The following is a 21979-nucleotide window of genomic DNA, read 5'->3' as shown; positions in this document are numbered from 1 at the left end:
GCATGAGAAAAAATTACCTGAAAGATCTATGGATAAAGGAAGCATTCATGACCAAACAAGATATAAAGAAGATTGTGGGAGGAAAAATGGATAATTTTGATTAAATTAAATTAAAATATTTTTGCACAAACTATCAATACAGCCAAAATGAAAGAAAAAAGGAATCTGGGAGAAAAACTACAGCAAGTTTCTCCAATAAAGGCTTCATTTTTCGAATATGTAAGGACCTGGGATAATTATATAAAAGTAAGAGCCATTACCCAGTTGATAAATGGTCAAAAGATACAAATAGGCAGTTTCAGAAGAAATTAAAGCTTGTCAATAGTCATGAAAAAATGCCCTAAATCACTAATAATTAGATAAATGCAAATTAAAACAACTCTGATGTAGCATCTGCCATTCGTCAGATTGGTTAACATGACAGAAAAAAGGAAAGGACAGTTGGCTATAGGGGATATGGAAAAGATAGGTACCCTAATGTATTCTTGGTGGAACTGTGAATTGGTCCAAATTGCTAATGGTTAGTCTGAGCCAATATAATAAAAATGGCAGTATTCCCTAAATTAATCAGTCCAGTGTCATACAAATCAAACCACCAAAGAATTATTTTAAAGAGTCAGAAAAAATAGCAAAATTTGTTGGAAGAACAATTGGGACCTATGTCCAAAAGGCTCTTTGTCCCAGTAATGTCACTGCCAGGTTTGTATTCCAAAGAGTTAAAAGAAAAGAAAGTATACATAGAAAAATATTTGTCACAACTTTTTTTTGGTTGTATAACAACAATTCTCAGAACAATTTTGGCAAAAATTGGGAATTTAGGGTGATGCCCATCAACTAGGAAATGGCTAAACAAGTTGTAGTATATGATTATGATGGAATATGATAAGAAATGATGAAGGGGGATGGTTTCAGAAAATTCTAGGAAGTTATGTGAACTCAAGTACAGTAAAGTGAGCAGAACTAGGAGAACACTGTACATAATAATAGCATGACATGGAGTAAAAATAGATTGTGATCCGATAAGGGAGTTTCAGAGTCCATGAACATGGATGTGGTGCATGTGTATGTGATGACAAGGCCAGCGCCCTGACCATCTGTGGCTGGAGTGGGGTGAAATGAGTACTTACTCATATGAAATATGAGGCGCTGGGAGGTAAGCATGCTTGAGGGGGAGGGGTGTGTATGGTGAAATCCCCCAGTATGAGAACAGGAGTTGTGGAGGGAGAAGGTGCTGAGCCAGGTATGGAGCTCATTGAGGAAAGAAGGGGAGTGGCCTGGTGGTTGGTGGACAACAGCTCCCAGAATTTTGACTGGCTGGTAGATATGGATTGAGTGGGCCTCAAAGGAGGAGAGGTTACTGACGGTGGTTGAGGGGGAATCTGGAAGTGGCCGTGGGGGGAAAGGAATACTGCAACTTCCCTACCCCAGCTAGTAAATTGGAGGGAAGGAGTGAGGGTGCAGCCGACACTGGAAGCCAAGGAAACTGTGTCATCACAAGGGAGCCAGGGATTGCCAGCAGATGAAAGGAGTGGGAGAGGAACCATTTAAGATGAAAGTAAGTTTGTTGAATCTGGAGCGGCTTTGCCAGAGAGCCAGTGGTGGGGCTTGGTAGCTTTGAAGTAGGACTTCAGTGGGTTTGGTTTCAGGGGAATGGGAATAAGGGATCGGGCAGTTGGGCACAGGGAGTGAGCTTTGAATCATGATGGTGAAGGAGGGGGTAGAGTTCATCCCTGAGTAATGAGTTTAGGTGGGTTTTCATTATCCTTCTAGGTTTAGTCTCAGGGTAGAGTCTTCTCAGGGCCTTTAACGATTCAGGGCAGGCGACAGATCCTGGGTCTTGAAGGAATATTGTTACTCCCTTTTCCCAAGGGAGGAAACGTATGTAGGGGCTCTTTGGCACTTGCAAAATACTGATCTTTTACATTTTCCTTCCCAGCTCTGCCTTCTGAGGACTCTGTACTTGCCCAAGAGGGGAACACTGAGGAGGGACATGGCTCTATATTCTTGACCAGCAGGACCCAAGTGAGTTGGAATTTCTGTATCCTTTAAATGCTAAATGAGTTCTTAGAGCTGATAGATCTTCTTTTCTTATGGACTGTATTGCCCTAGTGTAACCTCTTCTAGAGACCTGAGCTCTAGATGCCCAGTTGATTGGTTGTTGTCCTTCGTCCTTGGAGAGGACCAAAATTACTATGTGGGGTCAAGGTATAGCGTGTCCAGCAGTGGCTGATCAGACTAATATGAACCTGGAAGGCTTTACCCTGGGTTGGAACAAACAGTCCTTATGAGCATTTGGAATGGAAATGTTTCTAAATTTGTGCACCTCACATTTCTTTTGAGCTACTGCAGTTCTGCTTTGCTTATCAAGCACAGCACCTTCTTTGATATGGGCATACCATGCTGGGTGGTTTATGCCAGTGTCTCCCTCTTCATGTAGTTGATTCTAAAATTCTTCAGCGAGACCTTGCGAGTATCCTGGTATTGCTTCTTCTGACCTCCCTACGAGTGCTTGCCTTGTGTGAGTTCTCTGTAAAAATCTTTTAGACAGGTGTACATTTGGCATTGGAACAATGTAGCCAGCCCATCGGAGTTGTGCTCTCTGTAGTAGAGTTTGAATGCCTGGCAGTTCAGCTTGAGAAGGGACCTCAGTGTCCAATACCATATTTTACCAGGCGATCTTCAGAATCTTCCTAAAACAATGCAAATGGAAACAACTTCATTTTCTGGCAAAGCATTAGTAGACTACTCAGATTTCAGAGGCATACAATGAGGTCAGCCAATGACTGTAGACCTTCAGTTTGTTAGGCAGCCTAATACCTCTTCTCTCCCACACTTTGCCTCGGAGCCTCTCAGACACGCAACTGGCTCTAGCAGTGCCTGTGTCAACATCGTCATCTATGTGTACATCCCTGGAAAGTATCTTGCCGAGGTAACCGAACTTGTCCACAGTATTAAAAAATTCTCCATTTGCTGTACAGTGGTTCTGCATATGGATGGTGAAGTGCTAGCTGGTAGAGAACCCTAGTTTTCTTGGTGTCATTGGTCAGGCTAAAATTAGCATAAGCAGCAGAAAATCAAGCCAGACTCTGTTGCATCTCAGTCCCAGAGGCTGCATTCAGTGTATGATCTTTTGCAAACAAGTCACATATCAGCTGCCTCTGCACTTTAGTCTTTACTTGTAGCCTTTTCAAGTTAAATAATTTACTGTTGGTGCGGTGGCTGACTTTGATGCCATGTTCATCCTCCTTGAAGGTGTCCAACAGTATCACGGGAAACATCATCCTAAAAAGCATGGGAGCAAGCACACAGTCCTAATTCATCCCATTGGTGACTGGGAAAGTGCTAAAGCATTGTCCATTATCCAGAACCCATGTATGCTGCCGTCATGGAACGGACATACAATACTAAGGAATTTTTCTAGGTAACTAAAGTTTGCCATGATCTTCTGCAAGCCTTCATGACTGACAGTATCAAAGGCATTGATCATATCAATGAATGTTGTGTACAGAAATCTATTCTGCTCCTGGCATTTCTCTTAGAATTGTTGGGCAGCAAACACCATATGGATTGTTCCTTGGCCCTTTCTGAAGCCACACTGGTTCTCAGGTAGATGACCTTCTTCTTAGTAAAGGATCAGCCTATTATGCAGGACTCTAGCAAGAATCTTCTCAGCAATGACTGAGAGAGAGACCCCCCTCTGTGATTGTCACAATACAACCTCTTTCCTTTTCCTTTACAGAGATGGATAATGGAGGCATCTTTAAACTCTTGGGGGATAACCTCCTCTTGCCATACAACCTGGAAGATTTCAGTTAGCTTTTGTATGAGAAGTGGACCCCTTTCCTTGTAAATCTCTCTTGGAATAGAATCTGCATCAGTTGCTTTGTCAGACAAGAGGAGCCTAATGGCATTCAAAACCTCTTCTTTGGGGCAGCTAAGTGGCACAGTGGATAAAGCACTGGCCCTGGATTCAGGAGGACCTGAGTTCAAATCTGGCCTCAGACACTTGACACTAGCTATGTGACCCTGGGCAAGTCACTTAACCCTATGGAGAATAAATGGAAAAGACAATTGTGATATTAATTTAGAAAATAATTTTTACCTTTGCTTCATGACTTTTTGCATCATGCGCCTAATTATCCTCATGCCATTGTGAGAAATTAAAGGATCTAATATAATTGGTAGTGGATGTCAAGGCCAAATCCAACATTGTATTTATCATGACATCTGAGATAATTCTGGGGTTACCATAAAAGAATAGAGGGGAAACTGAGTCAGGCTTAATCAGATGCATAGGATTGAGATGTCCATGACATCAGGCATATAGGAGGGGCAATCGAAGTCAGGTGTAGAATGAGATGGCATAGCCTGGCCATCTGATGCTATGTAGGGGGAAAATTAAACCAAGAGAATCCAACCTTAACTCTTATCAATGGCCATTCTCTCGGCCTTTCCCAAGGCAGTGCATGTCTCCCCTTCTGTGACAGTTCAATGCCTGCTCTTGGACGCATTCCTCTTGTGGATAGCTGACATCTTGGCCAACTGGCATCTGGTATCTCAAAATGAAGGCAATTAATGTCTCAAATGGTAAGTTCCCATAATCCAAGTCTCATATGAATTTAACATCTGACGATAACGATGACCGCAAAAAATGTGAATTTGCCTTGACTCAGAATATAATATACAATTATGCAATAATTCCAAGTAATTTTTTAAAAAGACATTCACAAAATAAAGCTGAGAGGATAGGGATCAAGTGAATCCAAAGAAGCAGCAGTTGTCATCATAGTATCTCACAAAACAAAAATAAATATTCAAAAAATAAAAAGGTAGCACAGTGGATAAAACACTGGGTTTGGGATCAGGAAGAGTTCAAATTTGGCCTCAGACACTTATTATCTGTGTGACCCTGGGCAAGTCACTTAATCCTGTTTGCCTTAGTTCCTCATCTGTAAAATGAGATGGAGAAGGAAATGGCAAACCACTTCAGTATCTTTGCCAAGAAAACCCCAAATGAAGTCATGAAGAGTTGGACTCAACTGAAATAACTGCACAACAACAAAAGCAATAATATATTATACTGAAAGCAACCAGATAGCTAAGCCAAAATCAATAATAAACATATACTCCAAATGCCTTCAGATCCAAATTCATAAAGGAAACATCTGAGCATCAGGAAAAGAAAGACAATACAATATTGACAGGAGACTTCAATATCCCTCTATCAGTTTTGGATAAATCTAAAAGAAAGATTAAATGGATTCTAGAGAAAATAGAATTAAAAGCCTCATAGCATCTTCTAAGTGGGATAGCAAAAGAATAAACATATTTCTATGTACCGCATGAAACTCTTACAAGATTGACCATGTAATAGAGCAGAGATATTTCAAATAAATGTAAAAAGGCATAAGAAATATATCCCTTACAGACCATGATGCAATACATAGGTTCAAGAACCATAATCAAAAGCTACAGACCCAAATGAACACTAAATCATGAAATCCTAAATAATGAATGAGTCAAAGAAGAAATAATAAAAATAATACTTATATAAAACAAAATTATAATGATGAAACAGTAAACCAAATGTCAGAGATGCAACTAAAGCAGGACTCAAGAAAATTCATACCCTTACAAACATTATTTAAAAATGGATCAATGAACCAAATATGCATTTTTTTAAAAATTACAAAATCAAAAATTTAACAAACCTAAAATAAGGACAAAAGAGGAAATATTAAAATTAAATAGGAAATGGATAAATTGAAAACCAAAAACCTTAGAAATGATTAATAAAACTAAAAACTGGTTCTTTGAAAAAAACTAATCAAATTGATAATTTAGCTATTCCGATGAAAAAGAGGAAAACAAAAAATGAAATCAACAAAATAGCCCATGAGTGAAGGCAGTGAGTTCCTGGAACTATTCCAGGTGTTCTGAGTTTTCTTGTCTAATGGGGGAAGAGAGGTACTGAGGGAGACATCCAGTACTGTAAAAGAGGCGTTAGGCTTTAAGGCAAGGAAATAATGATAGGAAAAGTGGAGTCAGTTATGTTTTCCCAGACATCCACTTTTGACAGCCCTCACAACAATTCTATGAGGTGAAGAAACTAAGATAAACAGTGGTTAATGATTTACTCAGTATCACACAGCTAGTAAGTATCTGAAGTCAGATTAGAACACCGGTCTTTGCGACTCCAGGCTAAAGATTCTATCCACTGGGGGCAGCTAGGTGGCGCAGTGGATAAAGCACCAGCCTTGGATTCTGGAGGACCTGAGTTCAAATCCGACCTCAGACACTTGACACTTGCTAGCTGTGTGACCCTGGGCACGTCACTTAACCCCCATTGCCCCGGAAAAAAAAAAAAAGAAAGATTCTATCCACTGAGTCACCAGCTTCTGCTGATTAGGGGTACTCCTTCCCCAGTGTCTCTAAGTCCTTCCCTCCCTCCCAAAAAAAAAGAAAGAAAAGAGAGTCATTGAAGCTTTTTTTTCTACATGCCCAGAAGGGAACAGAAGGACTTTCAGAAAGATACACAGATAAAATGAACAGTTTTAAAAGGAAATGTCGAAATAATCATTTCATTTTAACAAACCATGTAATAGCAACTGATGATTTCACCTATGATTAATCCTGTTTATAGATATTGGAATAAAGTTAATTGACTTGCCTAGGGTAACACAACTAGTAAGTATCTGAGGTCACATTTGAACTCAGGTCTTCCTGACTCCAGCCTCCTCATTCTATCCACTGCACCACCCAGCATTGTTAGAAACGCAGCTCACAGCTCAGAGAATCCAAGCAGGCAGCAGAGGGTGGATAAAGGCATCTTTATTTATCTTTGAAGATGGACACTTTTCTGAATGTGCTAGAGAGTACATCAAAGTGAGGTCCTGCACTGTTATTTATACCCACCCACCAAGGGTCCCTCTGGACCTTCTGGACATTACAATTCCTATTTACATACAACATTGCAAAAACAACCAATCACAGCATATAGTACCAACCTCCCATATATGGTAACTATAAGGACCAATCAGATTGTATCAGTTGACTAATCAGACTGACCCATTAACAACCAATCAGATTGTACCAGTCAACCAATCAGATTGCGGCATTAGACCTTAACCTTATTCTGGGCAAGAATGTTCTCATTCCTCACTAGAACAGTGCTGTGTTAACACACATAACCATACATAACTGGTCAAGAAACAAAACATAAGTTGGGGTTTGAACATTGGGGTCACATGGAAATCACCTTGGATGCCTAAAGGTGAACTCCCAGCCTAGTTTGGCTCCCACAAAGTGCAGGCCCCACTCCAGGCCCTGCTCAGGCCTAAGGCCCAGGACCTTGGCTCCTCAGAGCCCTGTGTGCCAGGCAGCCCCCTGCTGGGAGGTTCAGGCAACAAAGTTGTGGGGCTTGAAACTAGATTCACTCTCTTTCTCTGAGGCTCTGAGAAAAGTCCAAATAAGGTCTTTTCTCTCAGCATGAAAGTAAAAACCATGAATGTGGATACAGTGAACTTTTGGGAAATAGTATGTTAGGTTCCTGCAACTACCACATGAGCACATGGAAGTGATCATGCTGGGGTTCTGGGCTGAGAGACAAAAGTGCCCAGCCACCTCTCCCTTGGTTTTCAGAGGGTGGGCAAGATAGAGAGGTTTACGGCTGTGTAGTATATAGTACAACATCCTTATACTGCCTTCTGACACAGGAGAGGGTAAGATTCTGGTTAGAAAGGGTTTGCTTTAAGATTTTTATGTGTGACACAGTATTGATGGTAAGTGAACATTGTCAGAAAATTTATTTTTTTTTAATTGAGATGTTAGGACAAGAGATCACAGAATTCTAAGGAATTACTAGCGGGAAAAAAAAGGTTTTGCATAGTACCACTTTTATTTTGTATACTGAATTTTATGGGTTATTTCATGGTTACTAGGTTGGAAATGGTATTTATTATCATAATTAATATTTTGTCATAAAGAATTATATGGAGGAGAGTGTAATTCCAGCAATCCCTAGTGGAAGATCATAATTTTTGGTAGTTGCAGGGACCTAACTTCCTATTTCCTAAAAGTTCACTGTATCAGCATTCGTGGTTTTTTTACCTTCATGATGTTTCTAGGAAAATTGAGAATTGACTATAGGTCTGAGTCAGGACCCCTGCTGGTACCCTGCTTCTGCTGCATGTCCTTTCCATTTGGCCTTATCTTTCCCTTCTGACCTCTTGGTGACTGTCCTACAGGTATGCCAGGTCCCATTCATTCCAGGCCAGCTCCCAGCCCCTTCTTCTTGTCTAGGCTTCCCATCACATCCCAAATGTCCAGGGCACCATTCCCTGCTTTACCAATGGGTCACGGTTTCACAACATTCAGACCTTGCCCAGAGCCTCAGTGGGAGGAAGAGCTCTGATTCAGGAGTCACTGAGACTGACTGGTTTCCTCCATCTGAGATATGAAATCTCTTCCTGCCTCTTGGGTCTCTGTGGGACCATGGGTGAGGGGAGTGGGACAGAAGAGAAGGAATAAGAGAGAGTGGAAAGTGGTCACCCTGTTCAGCCTGCTACCCTCCTCTTCTGGTTGGAGTCTCTGCCCTGAGGGCAGGGCCAGGAGCCTTGTAACCCCTTTGGGACCTCACCCTCTGTAAATCCTTGTAGGGCAGCCCCCAACCTGGGAAGTAAAGGGAAAGACGCCTCCCTCTCTGGGATCCTGCTCCCTCCCCTGCTTAGCCTGAAGAGGACCAAGACCCGGCCCAAGCGGGAGCCTGAGAGAATGGCCCCTGGACCCCGAAGACCCCCACGGCGGGTGAGTGCAGCGCAACCACAGACTTGACCGACGTCAGCAAACGTGGTCATTTCCATAGATATAGAAGATTGTCTATGAAGCTGCCTATCTCTCTTACCTATCATTTCTTTAAGAAAAAAACCCACATATGAAATAGAATACAGTAACAACACTGCCCTACCCCCTTCTGTGTTTTGAACTGTTTGATTAGTTCTTTTTCATCTGTAGCAATAGCTGCCCACCAAACTTCCTACCCTTCTGTTTTTTATTAAGTTCTCCTTCATTACAACTATCAAAACCACTTCATTCATTAATCTCTATTACATAAAGATCACTTCTTTGCTTTCTTTGTGCATACCTCACACACACACACACACACACACACACACACACACTCACAGACACTCTTTCCCCTTCCCCTTCTTCTATGTTTCTTTTTGCAAAGCTCTCCCTTACAGCAACTGAAGGTCAAGAAAAAGCGCTTCCCATGTGCCTTCTGTTTGGATAGAGCAGAGCCCAGCTGGTTTTCTTTGCAGTGTTCTGATCCATTTACTCTGCCTCAGGGGCAGCTAGGTGGCGCAGTGGATAGAGCACTGGCCCTGGAGTCAGGAGTACCTGAGTTCAGATCCAGCCTCAGACACTTAACACTTACTAGCTGTGTGACCCTGGGCAACTCACTTAACCCCAATTGCCTCACTAAAAAAAAAATTAAAAAAAAAAAAGCAAACATTTACTCTGCCTCAGTTCACACAAGTCTTCCTGAGTCTCTCTCCATTTGCCATTTCTTTATTATTATTTATCATAAAAGTATTTTATTATTTTCTACTTACATGTAGAGATAGTTTTCAACATTTGTTTTTATAAGATTTCTAGTTTCAAATTTTTCTCTCTCCCTCCCCTCCCTCTCCCCTCCCCAAGACAGCAAACAATCTGATATAGGTTATATATGTACAATCACATTAAACATATTTCTGCATTAGTCATGCTGTGAAAGAAGAATCAGAGCAAAAGGGAAAAACCTCAAAAAAGAAAAACAAAAAAGTAGAAATAGTATGGTTCAATCTGCATCTAGATTCCCCAGTTCTTTTTTTCTGGATTTGGAGAGCATATTCCATCATGAGTCCTTTGGAACTATCTTGGACCATTGTATTGCTGAGAAGAGTCAAGTCTATCACAGTTAATCAACACACAATGTTGTTGATACTGTGTATAATGTTTTCCTGGCTCTGCTCATCTCACTCAGCATCAGTTCATGTAAGTCCTTCCAGATTTCTCTGAAATCTACCTGATCATAGTTTCTTTTTTTCTTTTCTTTGTGGGGCAGTGGGGGTTAAGTGACTTGCCCAGGGTCACACAGCTAGTACGTGTCTGAGGCCGGATTTGAACTCAGGTACTCCTGACTCCAGGGCTGGTGCTCTATCCACTGCGCCACCTAGCTGCCCCCAGAGTTCTTTTAATTTGCATTTCTCTAAACAATAGTGATTTAGATCATTTTTTCATATGGCAATAGATAGCTTTGATTTCTTCATAAGAAAACTGCCTGTTCATATCCTTTGACCATTTCTAAATTGGGGAATGACTTGGATCACTTGCCATTTATTAGGTCAAGTCAATAAGCATTTAGAAAGTGGCTCCTCTGTGCCAGACACTATTCAAACCTCATGTGGATACACAGGAAGGAAAAATCAATCCTGGCTTCAAAGAGCTCCTAGTCTAATGTGGGAGAGACAACATTTAAGCAGCTGTACCTATAAAAGCTATAAACAGTATAGGTGGGTGGGGAAGGATCCAGCAGTTTCAGGAACCAGGTGTGGAGATTAAAAAGGTTTAAAAGACATAGTTTCTGGATAATTTAATGATTTTATTAATAAGGTCAGCATGTTTATTAATAAAAGGATGGTCATTTGACCATCTCTCTTAGACCAAAGACAATCATGGCACTGTGCTGTGGCTATAAAAAAGGGAAAACAAAAATATCTCTTCTCAAGGAGCTTACAATCTAATAGGGGAGACAACAAGGAAACAAATATGTAGAAGCAAGCCTTTTTGGGATAAATAGCATATAATTAATGAAGGAAGGCACTAGAATTAAGAGGGGTTGGGAAAGGATTCCTATGGAAGGTGGGATTTTGTTGTTCTTTCTTGGTTCTTTTTTTTTTTTTTTTTTTTAGGCAATGGGGGTTAAGTGACTTGCCCAGGGTCACACAGCTAGTAAGTGTCAAGTGTCTGAGGCCGGATTTGAACCCAGGTACTCCTGAATCTAGGGCCGGTGCTTTAACCACTGTACCATCTAGCTGCCCCTCTTCCTTGGTTCTTGAAGAGAACTGATGACATCAGCAGGGTGATGTCTTGACTTGCAAGTGAATTAGATTAGATTAATTAGATTAGAGCTCTGTGGAGTCATCATCCTCTTACTCTCCTCTAGATTTATCTGAGTCCAGTGGCAAGACATATGCCAAGACGATTGGCATTGGCCCCAGATGCAGTGGGAGACCTTAGCCTTTTTAAGCTAAGGTCTTTTCTGGGTCTCAGTTTGTTTGAGAAAGTGCCTATTCAGTAGTTAAAGCCAGTGAGATTTTAGTTGGGAGAGAATTCCAGCCATTTAGCACACCCAGAGAAAGTGTGTGGAGCCTAGAGATGGAGTATCTTCTTTATGGAATACCAAGGAGACTAGTATCATTGAATCATAAACTAGGTGATGGATTATAAGGAACAGGAAGACCATAAAAGCAGGTTATTTCTAGGTCATAGATTTTGTATTTGATCCTGGAGATGATAGGGAACCACTGGATTTTGTTGAGGAGGGAATGACATGGATGGACCCAAAATATAGGGAAATTCACAAATGGAAGACATGTTGGACTGGGGAGAGTCTTGAGGAAGGCCAGTCCACCAGCAAGTTATTGGTATAATCCAAGGATGAGATGATCAGGGTCTGCACCAGGGTGGTTGCAACATCAGAGGAGAGAAGATGGTTTATCTGGGAAATGTTGGAAAGGTGAAATGAATAGGTATTGGCAACAGACTGGATAAGGTACAGGAGTTGAAGATGAGACATAAGTTGTGAGCTCTAAGGTTTGGGACACCATCATCCTGTAACATCTTATGAGCTTTTGCCCTTAACAGTAATAGGGAAGGGAGGAGGGTGGCAGAACCTTAAGGGAACAAGAGAATGCATTCCATTTGGGATATGTTGAATGTAAGATATCTACTGAACATCCAGTTTGAGATGTCTGAAAGGAAGTTGTGGTCAGACGTGACTGAGGCTGAAGGGCCTCAGTTTTAAAAGTAAAATAAAAGATGAGGAGGGGCAGCTAGGTGGCGCAGTGGATAAAGCACCGGCCCTGGATTCAGGAGGACCTGAGTTCAAATCTGGCCTCAGACACTTGACATTTACTAGCTGTGACACCCTGGGCAAGTCACTTAACCCCCACTGCCCCGCAAAAACAACAACAACAACAAAAAAAACCCAAAACAAAATAAAAGATGAGAGTGTTTGTGTCGTCAATAGTCAATAACATATATTAAGTGCTTATTATATGACAGGTATTGTACTAAGGGCTGAGGATCCAAATACCAAAAAAAGACAGTCCTTGACCATATGGAGTTTACCATCTCAAAGGGGAAGACAACATACAAAAAGAAGCCCACAAGCGGATAGGGGAGAACACAACAGACACTGGAGCACAGTAGAGAAGTGAGTCTGAAGTCCCAAAGTAGTGTAGCAAGGTGAGAAAATGTCTTAGCTCGGCCTTTTCTCCAATGGAAGTTTGGAATTCATGGCCCCACCCTCTTTTGAGAGAGGCAGGAAATAGTGATGAGCTGATAAGCTGTTACAGGATAATGTTGTCCCAAGAATAAGCTTCCTGCAGAATGGTGAAGAGGGCCTTCAGAGAAGTCCAAAGGTAATGGTGTCAGGTGAGAATTGAGATGTGTGAGCTGAGCTTTCTCCTTAAAAGGACATGTGGGGTTCATGACCTCACTGCATGGTGGTGAAGGGTGTATGTGGAAGGTTTGAGAAGGAAGAGGTTTGCAACAGCTTCTATCATGACTTAGAGAATCAATTAGGCATGAATTATCAGTCAATAAAAGTACCACCTTCTAGTGAGAGCCCATAGAATGAATAAATACCATGCAATAAAGAATTAAGGGGGCGGAGGAAAGACATTAAACCTACAGGGCTCCTGATACAGTCACCCCCAAAATAGCAATAAAAGAACCCTTTGGGCAGAAAAACACACAAAAATACGGGCTGAGAGTTTTCTCCAGCTATAGATAGATTTCAGGGGGCCGGGCTGGGCCACGAATAAAGCCTAACCCTGCAATCGGGCCGACACACCAGCCACCCGCCAGAGGAATTTGCCCCAGTGCCTCTGAATCAGCTGCAGCACTGGTGTCTTCTGGAACTGAGCACTTGGTCGGACTGAAAGGCTGAGGGGTGGGGGGGAAGTGCAGGGGTACCAGTGGACTGGGGGGAAGGATTTGACTGTCCCACCCCAGCAGGGAACCAGGAAAAAATTCTAAGCGGCAAGAGACCCAGGTTGGGGAGGGAGCAGGGGAGCAGTCTCATCAGAAGCTGAGAACCACACCACAGAGAGCTTTGCTGGTTGGTTGCTTAGTAAAGTACGCCTGAGGTTATGTCCAGACCTGAGAACAGGCCAGGTGAGATTAAAACCTGCCCCCCCCTCAACCCAAAACACCTGGGACTCTCTGAAGCTGAGAACAGGAGTGGAGCCAAGAAACAGCCACCACCCCCACACACACACACCCCGAAATGGAGAGTTTAAAATCAAATGAAAGCGAGGCCAGGCAGGCTGAGAAGAAGCCTAACCATCCCCCGGGCCATGCTGTAGTTTCAACAGTGTGTCCTGGAAGCAGCGTCACACTTTAAGAAGAAGTTAAAAGCCAAGAAATAGTAAGCCAGGATGAGTAGGCAGAGAAAGCAGAAGGTAAGGTAGACCACAATACAACCTCAGAAGAAGAAGATAATAACAAGGTCAAAGCTCCAACAATCCAAAGCTTCCAAGAAAAATATGAACTGGTCTCAGGCCATGGAAGCTCTCAAAAGGGACTTTGAAGAGAAAGTAGGAGAAATAGAAGATGTAGAGAAAAGGAGGAAAGGGAAATGAGAGCGATGCAGGAGAGTCATGAGAAAAAAGTCAACAGTTTGAAAAGCCAAATAGAAAAGGAGATTAAAAAAACTGTCTGATGACGAGCACCAGCCCTAGATTCAGGAGTTCAAATGCAGCCTCAGACACTTAACACTTACTAGCTGTGTGACCCTGGGCAAGTCAACTCCAATTGCCTCACCAAAAAAAAGATGAAAATAAATGCCTAAGAATTAGGATTGAACAAATGGAAGCTAGTGACCTTATGAGAAACCAAGACACAGTAAATCAAATCCAATTGAATGAAAAAATAGAGGGCAATGTGAAATATCTCCTTGGACAAACAGCTGACCTAGAAAATAAATCTAGGAGAGATAATTTGAAAATCATTGGACTACCTGAAAACCATGACCAAAATAAAGCTTAGACACCATCCTCCAAGATATTGTGAGGGAAAATTGCCCTGATATTCTAGAAGCAGAAGCTAAAATAGAAATTGAAAGAATCCACTGATCACCTCCTGAAAGAGATTCCAAAAAGGAAAACCTCCAGGAATATTATAGCCAAATTCCAGAACTCCCAGGTCAAGGAGAAAATACTGCAAGCAGCTAGAAAAAAGGAATTCAAATACTGTGGAGCTCCAACAAGGATAAAGCAAGATCTAGCAGCTTCTACATTAAAGGACCGAAGGGCATGGAATATGATATTCCAGAGGGCAAAGGAACTGGGACTATAGCCAAAAATCACTACCCAGCAAAACTGAGTATAATTTTTCAGAGGCAAAAATGGGATTTCAATGAGAAAGAGGTCTTTCAAGCATTTGTGATGAAAAGACCTGAACTGAATAGAAAATTTGACTTTCATATACAAGATCCTGGAGAAGCATAAAAAGATAAACAGGAAAAAGACTTCATGAGGGATATTAAAAGATCAAACTGTTTACATGGGAAGATAATACTTTGAAATCATAAGAACTATCTCAGTAAGAAAATCACAGAAGACAGGGCTGAACTGAATATAAAGGGAAGATATCTGTAAAGGATTTGTTTTGTTCTTTGTAGGGCAGACAGGGTGGGGTGTCTTATGTCTGGGACTGGATTTGGGCTTGGGGCCACCTGGGTCCAGGGCTGGTGCTTTGTCCACTGTGCCACCTAACTAATCCATGATGATATCATTAAAATAGGGTTGAAGTGTAGGAGGAATAAACTGGGAGAGGGAGAAGGGGAGAGATGGTCTGGGGAGAGGTAGTTCACATGAAGGAAACAAGAAGAAAGCTTATGGAGGAGAGTAGAAGAGGGGGAAGGAGTTGGGGAGTGAGTGAACCTTAATATCATCAGAATTGGCTCAAAGAAGGACTAACATAGATACTCAAGTAGGTATAGTAATATATTTTTGCCCTGGGGTGGGGTGGAGAAGGGAAGGAGGAAAGGGCGAATTTGGGGAGAGAGCAGTAAAAATAAAAACACTTTCAAGGATGAAGATGTTCTACATTACTGCACCAGTATGACATAATGAATTGCTTGATCTCATAGGGAGGGTTGAGGAGGGAGGGAGGAAGAAAAATTTAGAACACAGAATTAGCTCAGGGACCCTGATCTCATTGGAGTGGGTTCATGGAGGGAATAGCTTTCATACCCAATTGGGGGGAGCAATCTATTTAACCCTGTAGGAAAATGGGAGGGGAAGAGAGGATAAGGAAGGAAGGGTGAAAAAAGGAAGTGCAGAGCGAGGGAGAGGATAGTCAGAAGTAAAACACCTCTGAGGAGGAATAGGTAAAAAGAAGATAGAGTAAATGTCATGGGAAGGGAGTGGGATGGAGGGAAATAGTTATGATGATTTATTATAATGGCAAAACATGTGGTACCTACTTTGCTGAGCTTTTATGAAGAAAATTCTCTGTCAAGCTTAAGGTACTATGTAAAGGTTATGATGAACAGGAGACTATCAGAAAAACTTGGAAAGACCTACATGAACTGAAGCAGAGTGAAATGTACTGTATACAAAATAACAGCAATATTGGGGGAGGATCTGCTGGGAAGCATGTGGTTATTTTCAGCAAGGCAATGATCCAATATAACCCTGAAAGACTTATGAAGATTGCAGCCCATCTGCAGAGAAAGAACTGATAGTATCTGAAAACAGATGGAAACACATTAAAATTTTTTTTTCATTTCCTCTTTGACAATTCCTTAATCTGAAGTTTTGGGTTTTTTTATTGTTTTCTCTCACAACTAGCTAATATGGGAATTTTTCCATGACTACTCATGTGTAACTTATTTTGAATTGCTTGAGTTCTTGTGGGTGGAGGGTAGGAATGGAGGCGGGAAGAGAAGTTAGAACACAAAGTTTTTTTAAAATAGATGTTAAAATTTTGTTTTTACATATATTTTGGAAAATAAAATTCTATTTAAAAAAAAAAAGAATTAAAATTCAAGGGACCCTAGTAAAAAAGAAAAGGTTTGTAAATTCTTGGGAATCTCAAAAAGTGGGAAAAGAGCAATAAATGCACTAATTACTGAGAAGTTAAATAATTTAGAAATAAAGGAAGTTAAAGGAAAATATGGATTTCAAAAAATTATAAACCAGATGTGTTAAAGAGGTAATCAAAATAATGAAAAATGAAATGATGAAAAGACAATTTTATCTACCTGATCAAAAATTGTTCCTAAGGAATTTGTTATTCATTTGTTTCAGTCATGTCTGAATCTTCATGACCCTATTTGGGATTCTCGTGAGAGAAATACTGGAGTGGTTTGCCATTTCCCTCTCTAGCTCATTTTACAAATGAGGAAACTGAGGCAAGCAGAGTTAAGTGACTTGTCCAGGATCACAAAGCTAGTAAGTGTCTGAGGCCAAATTTGAATTCAGGTCTTCCTGATTGCATGCCCAGCACTCTATCCACTGTGCCACCTAGCTGCCCATAAATAATGGAACCTCTAAATAAATCCATCATAACCCTAATGGAAATAGCAGATAATGAAATGAGACAGTATCAAATAAGAAGGCATTAGCTAAACATGTGTTGTCCATGTAGCCAGTTGGAAAAATAGATGACCCCTCTCAAGTATTAAGTTATTTTTATATCTGGCCACTCTTGTATTTCAATTATCCATCTGCCTCTTAACCCATTATCCTTACTCTTGCCATCCAGTGTCCTAGAGTCTTAGAGTTATGTTTAGATAACTTACTTCTCATAAACTGGTAATGTCTTCCTCATGAATTAGCTCCATCTCCAACCTCAAGCAATGAAATATTACCTTTTGAAGGGGCCCTTCTTTCCCCATCATAATTACTCTCATTCTATATAACTCGATATAAATATTAATGAGTATATGCCATTAACTAGTGAAAGCAATCATCAAGCAAAGACCTAAGTTATTTTATAAAACACGTACCTTCTCCCTGATTCTAAAGGGAGAAACATTTCATAGTAATATATTTGTCAACTTTCTTTCAACTGCAGATTATAAAATGCTTTTTTCTCAGTGTTCCATTGGGCTCTAAATTTTGACTATGGTTTTAAGTGTTGTTCCTGACAATCAAAATTATATGATGTTTAGGAAATCTCTTCTCTGGGCTTCAGTTTCCTCACGTAAATTGATGAGGGTTGGACTAGGTCAATTCTGAAGTTTTTTTCAGCTCTAAGCCTTGTGAATTCTGATGGTTAGGAGTCACTGACATTCAAGGATGTGGCTGTGGACTTCACCCAGGAGGAGTGGTGCCTTTTGGACCATTTTCAGAAAGAGCTGTACAAGGAAGTGATGGTGGAAAACTCCCAGAACCTGCTCTTCCTGGGTAAGCACAACTTCCCCTTGGAAACTGAATCTGTCATCAAAAGAGTGTCTCTCTTCCTTCCCCAGTAAACAGGGCTTGAGTAGTAATCAATTATTGGAAAGGCAGAAATGGTGGTCTCTCAACAGGGTCCTCCTGCTGCCTTGTTTTCTTGATAAGAGGTCTTTGCATTTTGTGATAGGAAACTTTCCTATTTTAAGTAACTTCAGGTTACAAAACAAACAAGGGTTATATATAGCATCTCAGACTTGGAACTAATCTCAGAGATTATCTAGCCTGGCCCTTGCCTGGAAAATGAATTTTGTCTGCAGAAGCTCTGAAAACTACTCATGCACCTTTTCCTTGAAGATGGTCAGTGAAGCAAACCCCCTACCCAACAAGGCCACCCCTTCCTCCTTGGGTAGGTCTAGTCTTTAAGCTCTTTTTGTTAACAAGCATAAATGTAAAGCTGATTACTCCTAGTCCTGCTTTGTATATCTTTGTTCTTTATTCTTCCCCCAAATTTTAGCGCAGATCATAGGAAAAGATATAAACTTAAACAGACCTACTCTGTGCTATGTACTTTATGGATTTTATCTCATCTGATCCTCACAAGACCCTGTGAGTTTGGTGCTCTTATTATCCTGATCTTTTAGTTGAGGAAACCAAGGCAAACAGAGGTTAAGTGGCTTGCTCAGGGGCGCACCGCTGCTAAGTGTCTGCCGCTGGATTTAAAGGCGAGTCTCCTGACCCCATGCCCAGGTCTCTTACCACTGAACTAGTAGCTGACACTGACTTCTAAATAATGGCAGCTATGGAATGTGACCATCTTTCTATGGAGGAAGCAAACAAAGACAGAATTTTCCTGTTCCAATTTGGCTCTGTGATCTCCCCCTACCTCCAAGCTCCCAACAATAAACAACCATCCTTGAGGAGTACTGGGAACCATCCTGTGGTCTTTGTTTGCATGTGCCCTTTCCCTAAAGAGGAGTAAGGTATAAGTTGTTCTCCATCCTCATCCCTTCCTTATTCTCCATGCCAAGGAATTCCAGTTCTCAGAGAAGATTTGATCTCCCATTTTGAGGAAAGGGAAGCATCATGGATCCTCAGTCAAATAGGCCTGAGGAACTCCTGCCCAGGTGAGTGAGATGAAAGCCCATATGTGAGGGCTTTTATTACAAGAAGCATCTGTGTTGTGGTGAAGGGAAGTCCAGGCTTGGGGGCAGGAAGGCGTGACTTGGAATTCTTATTTTTTTATGCTTTTTAGCACCATGATGCTGGGCATGTCACTCTGAGCCTATTTTGCCATCTGTGAAATTAGGAATTGGACCCCATGCCCTTTCACTTCCCTTCTACTGATGGATCTACTGTCCTGTAAGAAGTTATTGTTTAGAACTTGAGGGCGTGGAAATCTCCTGAAAGCATCCAGAAAGGGCTGAGGCTGTCCTGTCTTAGCTCTCCCCTAGACCTTCAAGATGTGGTGTGGGGGCATCTTGTTCTGTACAGTTCAAATTAGGCAGAGCAGAGTAGAGTAAGTGACAAGTCCAATTTCTGCCCTCTATAAAGGAAGGCATTGGGAAAAGCTCGGCATTCCACCCTCCAGCCCTCAAAGGGTAGAGCAGGCTGAGGAGCATGGGGTCAGTCAGTGCTTGAGTTGCCAACATGATGATGACATGAGGTGATTTGAGCTTGAGCTGGGAGAGTTCAAATGGGATGGATTGGGATCATTTATCCAAATAAAAGGGTTTGCCTTGGTCAGCAGAAGGGCCACCTCTTCACAGGAGGCTGGGGTAAAGAAGGAAAAGGAGAACTCTTGACAAATGTCTAGTTTTTCGGTGAAACATGAGGTGAGTTTGGAGGGGAGTAAACCAAAAAGGAGAGTTGAGGAGGGATGCAAAGATTTAGAAAAGATGCTGTGATGAGTGGAATAGGGAGATGTCGATGGATTACTTGCCACAATGAGTAGTTAGCAGATCTTATGTAACCTAAATTTGTATTGGACCCAGCCAAGTGGTTTTCATGAAGTTTTTGTCTCCATTCAGCAGCATATCAGTAGGAAGGAAGGCCATTCCCTTACTTGGAATTAATCATCCAAGGCTGAACGTGTCATAAACTTAAGTGCCTTTCCTGATCTTGATGACCCATTTTGTCTAGGCCACTTTCACTGAGGTGAAAGTCAGAGACTCAGAGGCATCCCAGCAGCCTAGAAACCTTTGTGATGTCCTATATTTGGTCTGGTCAAGTTCCATTTGGGTTTGAACTACACAAAAGTAGTTCCTTGTAGGTGATAAGATGCAAGAAATAGATGATACAGGGCTGAGGCCAGAACCTGCATTTGAGGATTAAGCAGGAGACCAGAATTCAGGGAACAAGGAAGAGGTTGGATTGTGTTATCAACCCTGGGATTGGTCAGTGAGTAAACATTGATTAAACACCTACTATGTTCTAGACACTGTGCTCAGCTCTGAGGATACAAAGGCAGTCTCACAACGTGGTATACACACATAGAAATGGTTTGAGAAGGAACAGCAAATCAGGAACCTCACTTTTAGCTGATCTAAGCAAAGGAGGATGTTTTGGCATGGAAATACATTTGGTTTAATAAGGAAATAAGTGAATAGAAGAGGAGAGGACAAGAAAAGTTTAAGGAGATCAGAGTTGGTGAGGAAATAATCAAAATCAAAATACGGATGATAAGAGGTTTTATATAGACCCTATGTGTCAAATGATTTACAAATATTATCTCATTTGTTAACCATAGTGTAATATATGAAATTCATTTCAAAGTTGGGTTTTTATCTTTGAACAGAAATGTGCACTATTTGCTTCAGCAGCTGCCAAACTCAATCTTCAATGTGGTTCTGCTTACAAGTCTATTTAATACTAAGAAAAACAATAAAAATTATACTAATAAATGGCATTTGCATAGTATTTGTAGTGTGCCAGACACTGGACTAAGATATTATTTTATTTGATCCTCAAAATGCTGTGAGATAGATGATGTTATTTATCCCCATTTTATAATTGAGGAGACAGAGGCAAGAAGAGGCTAAATGACTTGCCCAGGATCACAGGGCTAATAAATGTCTGAGGTGGGATTTAAACTCAGGTCTTCCTGACTGCCACACCCAGTTCTCTAATCCATTTGAATTTTGGTTTGTAACCAGAATACAGTGAAAATGCTCACTCATACATGGATGAAGTGGAAAATGGTAGGAGAATTTTACAACCTCTCTTGCTGAGGGGTGGAAATTCATTTTTTATTTTTAGCCCACAAACCAGTCACCAAAACGAATCACTAGTTAATATATAAAATATTTATTTTTTTATTTGCTAATGACAAGTAGTGTATTAAGTGATAAATTTCCTTGAAATTTGCTTTTTTTTAACAGAATGCTTTTATATAAAGCAACATTTGTAAGGAAAGAACTCTTCAGACATAAGTTTCTTCTTTCTACCACTGGCTCACTGTCTCCACTCTCTTAGAAACCCTGTCAAATGACTGGCCTTATGTTGCCAGTCAGATCCTTTGAAAATCTGTGTGGTAGAAGAAGAAAAGTTCAAATTTTTAAAATAGTTTTAACATTGCAATAAGCGACAATATAAGGGGGTTTTTGGGGGTTTTTTTTAGTGAGGCAATTGGGGTTAAGTGACTTGCCCAAGGTCACACAGCTAGTAAGTGTTAAGTGTCTGAGGCTGCATTTGAACTCAGGTACTCCTGACTCCAGGGCCACCTAGCTGCCCCCAGGTGTTTTTTATAGAATGGTTGGGATGGTCCCTGATGATTTCAAGATGTCTTGTAATACTCATGCCTAGTGAGCATGTTTTTCAAAGACTCTGCCATTTGCACCATCTTGATGGATGATTACAGCACTAATGAGATACAATTCCGAGGCAAGCCTGGAATAAGAGAACTACTCTGGTCCAGTGTACTATAGGTAGCAAATGAAGGTATGTCCATATCTATGACCATCCAGTGGGCATTGATTTGTGCTTGAATATCAAACTTTTCTGGCAGTTTAGAAACAATTTGATGATAGGTTGAGAATTGATATGTTTTACTTAGTTGAAAAGAGTCAAAGTTTGCTATAATCACTATGTGAACACCAAAATTTATGCCTGATCATGACTATTTGGAATCACTGCATAAAGAAAACTATTATGTTTCCAACATGGACATGCTTATTTTATCCCAAGGGAAAAATATATTTGTAACAAAATGGGGCATTTACTGCTTAAGGTGCCACTAAAGGGTTTTTAGCTTAGCTCTCTTAGACCATAATTATGAACTCCCCAAAGTATTCATGAACCACCAA

General features: G+C 41.0%; 1 protein-coding gene across 1 annotated transcript in view; it reads left to right on the top strand.

The window, feature by feature from the left end:
- LOC122746905 (zinc finger protein OZF-like) overlaps positions 1 to 21979 on the top strand; it is a 40624-nt gene that overhangs the window by 9727 nt on the left and 8918 nt on the right. The window contains exons 2-4 of the mRNA XM_043992990.1: positions 1937 to 2022; positions 17561 to 17687; positions 18707 to 18802. Of these exons, the coding sequence (XP_043848925.1) occupies positions 17654 to 17687; positions 18707 to 18802 (130 nt within the window). The 5' untranslated portion in view covers positions 1937 to 2022; positions 17561 to 17653. The remainder of the gene's footprint in view (positions 1 to 1936; positions 2023 to 17560; positions 17688 to 18706; positions 18803 to 21979) is intronic.

The sequence above is a fragment of the Dromiciops gliroides genome, chromosome 3 (genome assembly GCF_019393635.1).
Source record: "Dromiciops gliroides isolate mDroGli1 chromosome 3, mDroGli1.pri, whole genome shotgun sequence".
NCBI lineage: Eukaryota > Metazoa > Chordata > Mammalia > Microbiotheria > Microbiotheriidae > Dromiciops > Dromiciops gliroides.
This window is presented reverse-complemented; position numbering and strand designations above follow the sequence as displayed.